General features: G+C 32.3%; 1 protein-coding gene and 1 pseudogene across 1 annotated transcript; one reads left to right on the forward strand and one right to left on the reverse strand.

Annotated features, from left to right (window-relative positions):
• Positions 1–649: 649 nt before the first annotated feature.
• Positions 650–1,472, forward strand: LOC108464208 (metallothionein-like protein 2). The gene is made up of 3 exons (XM_017764370.2): positions 650–835; positions 916–996; positions 1,083–1,472. The coding sequence occupies exons 1-3, from the start codon at positions 771–773 to the stop codon at positions 1,171–1,173; spliced, it is 237 nt and encodes a 78-aa protein (XP_017619859.1). The 5' UTR covers positions 650–770; the 3' UTR covers positions 1,174–1,472.
• A 1,131-nt stretch (positions 1,473–2,603) lies between these two features.
• On the reverse strand, positions 2,604–4,128 carry LOC128291602 (photosystem II protein D1-like; annotated as a pseudogene).
• Between the last annotated feature and the right edge of the window lie 5,228 nt (positions 4,129–9,356).

The raw sequence follows: 9,356 nt of genomic DNA on the forward strand, positions 1-9,356 counted from the left end.
TTATTCTCCTTTTAATTATCAAAACTCCATAATTCAATAAATTAATATATTTGTTTTGGTGCCGATAGCTTATGTCTCTTTGTAAATGACTTGTATATCATAATCTTATGGGATCCAGTTTAGGCACATCCAATATTTTTAGTCTTCTTGTTTAGCCTATGAGACGTTTTATTTTAGTATGTAATTTTATATATTAATTTTGATTTTATATAAATTCAAATATGAAATTTTAATTTATTTCAATTCTCATAAATTATTAATATTATTAATATAACATTATTTTATATTTATATATTATATATTCAAATAATTGTATTTTATTTAATATAAAAATAAATCTATATATTTATTTAAATCAAAATTAAATTTATATATATTAAATTACGTGAGCCCATGTATGAGAAGTTAGACCTCTCAAGAGGTTTACCACCAAGCTTCTGAGCGGTTATTGACCATTGATCAAAACGGACATGAATCGGACGGTGATTCAAAGATGGGGAAAACAAAAGGAGGAGAGATAATATCGACAGATACGTGGAAGAGAGCATGTCAAGCGTTACTTTGAAACCATACCCGCCGGATAAGTACATGACGTCAAATATTGACACGTGGGCGTCTGATATTAACTTCTCTCCTGTTTCTCGGTCTATAAATTCAAAGACCCTTTGCCTCTTCTCCTCAAACTCGTTACAAGTGTGTTTTGCCTTTCATACTCATTTAGCCCCTTTCATTAGCATCGAAATCACTCCAGTTTTCTTTATCACTGAAAAATGTCTTGCTGTGGTGGAAACTGTGGCTGCGGTTCTGGCTGCAAGTGTGGCAGTGGCTGTGGAGGGTAAATATTTTCCTTTTTCTTTTTGTTCTTATGAGTCCAAAATCTCGTTTGCCTTAATGGGGTCTCTTTGATTTTTGTAGATGCAAGATGTACCCAGACCTGAACGTTGCCGAGATGACCACAACTGAGACTCTGGTTCTTGGTGTAGCACCCCAGAAAGCGTAAGTAAAACAAAATCTTCATTTTGAAGTTTTGATAATCAAGAATTCTGATCCTTTTTTTTTTTTTTTTTTGTAATGCATGGCAGACACTTTGAGGGAGCTGAGATGGAATTCGGGGCTGAGAACGGCTGCAAGTGTGGAGACAACTGCACCTGCAACCCTTGCAATTGTAAATGATTAGAGACCAAAGCCAAAGCTCCCTGGAAGCAGAGACGCCTTTGTCTTTAAGAAATAATATGTTTTGTTGTTTATGTGTTTTTAGAATAAAGTAGCCATGGCTTGTCGTAGGTTTTGCCTGTTGCCGCCACGGTTACTTGGTGCTTGCCAATAGATAGAGTGAAGTACTAATATTTACTTGTTTTTCTGTCCAGTGTGAGCATCTCTGCTATCTCAGGATATATTGTGACTATTACATAATTAATGTAAGGAAGTGAGTCAGATTCCTAATGAATGAAAAGAAGCTCCTATTTCGTTTACTCTTTGAGTTTTTTTTTTTTTTTTAAGATTATAATGAAAAAAGGACATGGGATTTGGATGCATTATTTAAGGGTCCCCACTGGGATTATAATGTGATATAAGGGCATTGAAGTGTGTGATTTGTGATGGAAATCAAAACCCAAGAAGATGACTTTGTTGGTTGTTTAATCCAGAGAAATGATCGAGAATGGTCCATATCCAAATTATTGAGCCTTTATTTACTGTGAAAAATGTGTAGTGAGCAAGTTCCTGCAGTTTCATTGGCAACGAAAGGGAGCTTTTTGGGTAGAGTTGAAAACTTGAAATGGACCTAACATGAACACAGATATAGATGGTAGGCACATGGAGAAAGTATATCTTCCAGAGAGCAGTTACGGGAAATCCAATCATGTAATGACTCGCACTATACTAGGGTTGAGATTTGAATGGTAACAAATCCAATTTTGACATATATTAGTTTCTGATTATGGCACTAATTAAAAGTATGTATTATGTCCCCCTTGTATGTTTACCTCTAATGAAAGAAAACTGTGTAAACATAGTGAGATTACTGTAGTAATCCTTGTATTATCAATTATAGATTAGATGGAGTTAAATGGTTATTTCATTAAAATTGTACCATTAAAGGTTTATTTTGACCTCTTATATATAAGACCTTCAACTTTTACACTTAATAATTGAGTCCTACTCAAATTGACCATTAATCATAGGGACGAGAAAAAAAACAAAATAATTATAATTAATTTTAAGTTTTATAAAGTAAAAATAATAATTTATATAAAAATGTGAAAATAATTTAATATTTCTATATAAAAATTATTTTCAAAAATACTATATAAGAGTTGGTTGTTTTTATTTACTTGAAAACTCAATTTATTTTAAAAATATTTATGAAAAAGATTTTGTACTTTTATCAAATAATGCTCAAAAACTATAAAAATAAATCACATTTCGTCAACATAAGTCCTAAAACACAAATTTCAAAAAGGTCGTGACTATCAACTACGGATTGGTTAAAATTGAAAGCATTTAGGTTGAAAGTCATATTGCTAATACCTAAAGCGGCGAACCAAATACCTACTACAAGCCAAGTAGCTAAGAAAAAATGTAAAGAACGAGAATTTTTTAAACTAACATATTGAAAGATCAATCAGCCAAAATAATCATGAGTAGTTACGATATTATAAATTTCTTCCTCTTGATTGAATCTGTAACCTCCATTAGTGGATTCATTTTCTGTGGCTTCTCTTATCAAACTAGAAGTTAACACGGAACCAAACATAGCACTGAATAGGGAGCCACCCAATATACCAACTATGCCTAACGTATGAAACATATGCATAAGGATGTTATGTTCAACCTATAATACAATCATGAAGTTGAAAGTACTAGAGATTCCTACGAGTATAACGTAAGAAAAACTTCCTTAACCAGTTGGATAGATCAAGAAAACAATGGTAGCAACTACAACAGGAGTTGAATATGCAACAGTGATCCAAGGGCGCATACCCAGACGGAAACTAAGTTCCCACTCATGATCCATGTAACAAGCTACACCAAAAAGTGTAAAACAATTAACTCATAAAGACCACCATTGTATAACCATTCATCAGCAGATGTCGCTTCCCAGATTGGGTAAAAGTGCAAACCTATAGCTGCAAAAATAGGAATAATGGCACCATAAATAATATTATTTTCGTAAAGTAAAGATCCAAAAATAGGTTCACGAATACCATCAATATCTACTGGAGTAGTAGCAATAAAGGCGATAATAAATACAAAAGTTGCGATCAATAAGGTAGGGATCATCAAAACACCAAACCATTCGATGTAAAGACGATTTTCAATGCTGGTTATCCAGTTATAGAAGCGAGCCCATAGGTTTTCACTTTCATGTCTCTCTAAGATTGCAGTCACGGTAAAATCTTAGTTTATTTAATCATCAAGGACTCCTAAGCGCACAAATTCTCTAGAACTAGATAATTGAAGGCTTGTTATTCAACAGTATAACATTACTTATATACCCGTGTCAACCGATATCAAATAGAAAATATACATCTAGGATCGTATCTAGATTTATCATTTTTTTTTCTAATCATATTAGTATGAAAAACCTAAGAAATAAACTGAAGCAAGTTATCATGGACGGTTAAAAAATTCAAAAAGCTTAATTGAACCAAACTGATTTCTCCTTTACTCAACCTTTCCATTAATGTTTTGGTATTATTTTATCGTACAGGACTCAACAAATAATTTAAAATTTTAAAATCTAAAAAAAAAAATCTAAATTAAAAATTATGAAAAAAGGCTCTTCTAAATTTATACAAAGTAATTGAGACTTGTAAAATTTAAATTGGGTTAGTAAAATAACATTTGTAAATTTTTTTTTGTTTGTTTTTTAGTCAAAATTAATTTCTTACTATGGGCATTCCCTTAGTCTCCTCAAATTTAGAAGGTAAACTACACTCATGATCACTATAAAATTGTTTATCTTATTTTGGTCACTTTCATTTTTTTCTTTTTTTTAGTTATTCTAATTAAAATAATTATGCAAATTAGTTACTATTGTTAAAAATTTCATTAATCACTAACGGATTAGGGTTATCAACAATCTCCTCTCAACTAAAAACCTTGGCCTCCCCTTTGCACTGCCATTGCCTAATCTCTAACACCATCCTTTGGCCTCCGATTATCACGCTCATTGCCAGCAAGGAGTGAGAACCATCAGTTCCACTCAAACTCCTTCCTTTTTACTCCATTTATCTTAAACACTCTGAATTTATCCAAAACTGATTGCTTTTTTTTATGAACAATAGACTAAATTAATGCTTTGAGAATGGATTCCTTAAAATCTTTGAGTGATTACTATGACTCCTTTTAAACCCTCTAAATTTTAACTGGTTCAATCAAAAGGAAATATGTTAGAAACAAGAACCCATTAGAAAATACCAAAACGACATCGTTTGGTCTAGAATGGAAATCAATTTAACGGGGGAAACTAAAACAGTGTGGAGAAAAGAAATGTTTTGGGAAAAAGAATGGAGGGATTCAAAATGGGTTCAGTTAGGGTTTATAAACAGTAAAATGAGAGAGTCGATATGGGTGTTGACCTTGAAGGTAGAACAAGAAAGATAGAGAAAGTAGACTGAAAGGTGTTTGGCTGAGAGGTCGAAGAAAGTCACAGGCTCGACCATGATTTGAAACTTTGGCTTCGCCATTAGGGAAAAAAAGAATGTGATAGAAAAAGCATATTAATTAAGGGATATAAAAAAACACCATTGAAGAAGTTACTTTAAGCTGAGCTTGGAAACAAAGAGGAGAGAAAATGATGATCAAACAATGGTGCTAGAGCTTAAGCGATGGTGGTGTCCATATCACAAAGGGAAGGCTAGAATTTTCAATGGAGGTCAAGGTTTTCAATTAGTGATTAATAGAATTTTTAATGGTAGTGACTAATTAGCATAATTATTTTAATTAGAATGACCAAAATAGGATAAACTTTATTCTAGAGTCACCATGAATATAGTTTACCTAATTTAGAAGTCTATTGTGTCCCTTGTTGATTTTTGTTTTATAGCTAAGTAATGTATAGATGGTGGTTAAATTAAATTCGGATACCAAAGAGAAATCAACATACTTAACATGTCAAATGTCATTGGAAAACAAATATATAGAATTAAAGATATTTAATTTCCGACAATGAGATAGATGCCCAAGTTTCAAATACTTGAATGTGCAAATTTTTATTTATTTTATAAAATTTTTATGTACTTTTATAAAATTTTGGAATCTTTATAAAAATATTATTTTTAAAGTTTTATTTTTTTCAAATTTTCAGAATAATATCTAAATTGATAGAATGCGTAAATATTAGAAGATTAAATTTTTATTTTGTCAATAAAAACATGACACATTAGCCTTCTGTTAACTATTTAATGATAGGTTACCTCCATCAATTGTATATCTGAACCCAAGTTGTTACCTATTGATTGGGTGTTCATATTTCTTAGGATTAGCTTGGAAATATTATTTTTAAAGTTTTATTTTTAAAATTTTTAGAATAATATTAAATTGATAGAATGTGTAAAAATTGAAAAACTAAATTTGTTATTTTACCAATAAAAACATGTCACATTAGCCTTCCGTTAACTATTCAATGATAGATTACCTCCATCAATTGTATATTTGAACTCAAGTTGTGGCCTATTTCAAAAACGTTAGTAGCTAAATAATAATTTTTAGCTTTTTTAGTTACATGTAAGTTACATAAATTTTTACTTACATTTTTTTTTTGAAGTGTAGAGTGTACCTTGCATTTTCAGACTCTTTCAGACACTTATCATTACTTGTATCACGACACGAGGACGTTAGAATCGCAACATCTCCAACAGGCTGTGACGTCATGACGAGGAGTTTCCCGACGTCAAGATGACAAACGATGTCATGATGAGGCGATTTAGGACATTGCGACCTGGCGACATGTTCCCACATAAATCGAGTTTATTTTTCTTAGTTAGACTCTACTATCTTTTCGTAGTTAAACTCTAACTATTCTAGGAATATTTTAGTCATATATTCACATGAATTTCAGCCTATAAAAGGCCCTTTGTAACCCTAGAATTAACATCTTCATCATATTAAGATTAAGAGAGTTTTGAAAGAGCTTTAAGGGAATTTTGTGTCTAGTCAGAGAGATTTGTTTCCAGGGTCCAGGATTTGTTTGTTTTTCGATAATCTCCATCTTGTACTCATTCAGACTATTTTCTATTTAGTGAATTTTCTTTACCCGTGGTTTTTATTCTCTTCGGAGGAGTTTTCCACGTAAAATTTTTGTGTTTGATCTTCTCTATCTTTATTACTTCATTGTTTATACGAGTCGATCCCCAACAAATTGGTATCAAAGCTTGGTTCGAATTCTGCATCTGACTCATTTAGGATGGTAACAACAAGATTCAATATCGAGAAGTTCGATGGAATCACAAATTTCAATTATGGCATGTTCGAATGACGTCTATTCTGGTTCAGTATGATCTAAAGAATGTTATTACAAGACAAAAGCACACAAATATGAATCAGTCAGAATGGGATGAACTTGATGAAAAGGTTCTGTCAACAATTAAGTTGTACCTCACGAACAATGGATTGTAAGAGGTGCTTACAAAGAAAACAACAGCAATCTTATGGAGAAAATTAGAAACCTTATACATGATAAAGTCTCTGGCTAATAGATTGGTGTTGAAAAAATGTCTATACATGTTCCGTATGGGTGAACCTGAGCACTTTAAGGATCACATAATTCAATGTCACTCTCTTGAACAATCTAAAGAATGTCAAGGTTAATATAGATGATGAAGATCAGGTTATGCCCTTTTCCCCATTCATATAAGTCTTTCAAGGAGTCCCTGATTTATGGTAGAGATAAACTCTCATTCGAGGTTATGAAGGGAAACTTGTTCAGCAAAGGTAAACTCGACAACGAGTTTGGTTCAAATAACAAGTCAGATAGGCAAGCCTCGATTTTGGTTGCAAGAAGTAGGATTGGATCAAAGTCTAAGAATCAAGACAAGACATGTGGTTGCTGCAAGAAGTTAGCTCACATTAAGGAAAAGTGTTATAAGTTGCAAAATAAGAACAAAAGGTTCGTTGAGAGCAACGATAGGGCGGTAGCCGATGCTTGTGTGGCTAAAGACAAGGGTGATGATCGGTTGCTACTGTCTATGACTAAAAGTTCTAAGCTTACGTCCGAGTGGATCCTAGATTCGGGGTGTTCTTACAAAATGTGTCCCAAAAGGACTGGTTCTCCATATATAATGCAGTTGAAGGTGAAGTTGTGCTCATGGGGAATAGTTCACCTTGTAAAGTAATCAGTATTGATACTGTTTAGATTAGGATGCACGACGAGATTATCAGGACACTATCAGGTGTTAGATATAGTCATATAAGCGAAAAAGGTAAGATCCTTTTGAATAAAAGAGGTTCTTTTCTAGGTGTAGGAGTTAGAAACATAAAACACTAAAAGTTATTCAGTTTCCAAGTTCAAGCACTGCTCAGACTTAATGAAGTTTCTTGCAAAATCAAGTTAGGCCCCTGACGGGGCTCTAAAAAGGAAGCGTTGAGAAAATACGAGTCAAGGTGAAGATTTGTGGAGTGTACCTTACATTTTCGAACCCTTTTAGACACGTACCTTTACTTGTCTCGTGACATGAGGACTTCAGATTCACAACACCTCTAACAAGTGACGATGTCACGATGAGGAGTTTTCGACATCACAACAACGGATGACATCATGACGAGCTGATTCGGGACATTGAGACATGGCAACGTGTTCCTACATGAATCAAGTTTCATTTTTCAAGTTAAACTCTGCTTTCCTTTCCCAGTTAAACTCCAATTATTCTAAGGATATTTTATTCATATATTATCACAAATTTCATCCAATAATATGACTTTTGTACCCTTAAAATTGACATCTTCATCATATTAAGATTAAGAGAAGATTAAGAGAGTTTTGAGAGAGTTTTAAGGGAATTCCGTGATTTAGTCAAAGAGTTTTGTTTCTGGGGTTCAGGGTTTGTTTGTTTTTAGGTTATCTCCATCTTGTACAAGTTCATATTATTTTCCATTTTAGTGAAGTTTTTTTAGCTCGTGGTTTTTATCCTCTTCCGAGGAGTTTTCCACGTAAAATTTATATGTTCAATCTTTTCTACCTTTTCTATTTCGCTGTTTATATGGGTTGACCCTCAACATGAAGAATTTTCATAATAACTAAAATTATAACTTTTATTCTTTTATTTTTATTTTAATATTTTAAGTTATTTATTAATATGATATATAAAGCAATATCAACAATAAAAGAAGATTGAGATCCAATTTGCTCTACCCTTTTTATCATATTGGTCTTATAAATTATTATCATTTGTCTCCTATATCTAATTATTTCATTGCATTTTTAGATTCTATCTATCATAACTCTTAAAACTGTTTATGAAATTTTTTGTTGGTAAATGTTCCCATATTGTAGTAAACATGTAATTGTTTTCTATGTATCTGAACGATGAATAAATAAAGTTAATTTTACATTTCACTATTATGTCTTTCATGTTTTGCATGTGGAGCGAAATTGTGACAAGCAAATATTAGCTCATTGATTGTTTAAGTTCAAACTGATGATAAGTGGCACTGTAAGAACGTTTACATTGCAAGAAAGATAACTTACTTCAGTAGATAATCCAAAAGAGTCCATAATCGCGCAAAAGAATCAAAGTGAGTATTTGATTCAAATACTTAGAAGGTTTATTTTGTCATATACAATTTCAATTGGGGAGATAGCTAGTCTTGGTTATTGGAGCATTTGACTCCACGAGTAGAAACATAGATGTATTCATTGGAAAAATGATACATTGGACTGGACCCAAGTTGAATTAATTATGAATCCATTTGCGAATTAATTCATTTGTGACATTCATGGTGTGATTTATCTAAATCCTGAGTTAGTCACTGACCATAAATATGTAACTCATGTGTTTTGCTATAAGTGGAGGCTTATGCTATAAAGATGATCGAGCTCATAACCGGTATGTTAGGTACATGACTTGTGTATGACATGGTTTTACTAGCAATAATGGAATTTATAGCTTAATTAAAAATTTAATGATATCCCCTCATTGGTATTATGTAGATTGATAAATATGGAATGTGGCTATAGGCTGCCCGTTCTTGAACGATCAATTTATCATAGTAATTTGTTGATAGTGGTCCATTAAGAAGACACAATGGTGACAATGAGATAAAATAGGATTGTATTAAGTGAATGAATTTAACTCAAAAGAATCAAGGATATCATATGAAGGTAACATACACAACATGAGGTCATTAGACAAACA

This window comes from Gossypium arboreum, chromosome 4 (assembly GCF_025698485.1).
Source record: "Gossypium arboreum isolate Shixiya-1 chromosome 4, ASM2569848v2, whole genome shotgun sequence".
Taxonomy (NCBI): Eukaryota; Viridiplantae; Streptophyta; class Magnoliopsida; order Malvales; family Malvaceae; genus Gossypium; species Gossypium arboreum.

Bases quoted from the DNA above. Each gene is read 5' to 3' on its own strand.
- LOC108464208 (XM_017764370.2), top strand. From the start codon at position 771: ATGTCTTGCTGTGGTGGAAACTGTGGCTGCGGTTCTGGCTGCAAGTGT. The intron at 836-915 runs GTAAATATTTTC...TGATTTTTGTAG, and splicing joins TGTGGCAGTGGCTGTGGAGG to ATGCAAGATGTACCCAGACC. The intron at 997-1,082 runs GTAAGTAAAACA...AATGCATGGCAG, and splicing joins GGTGTAGCACCCCAGAAAGC to ACACTTTGAGGGAGCTGAGA.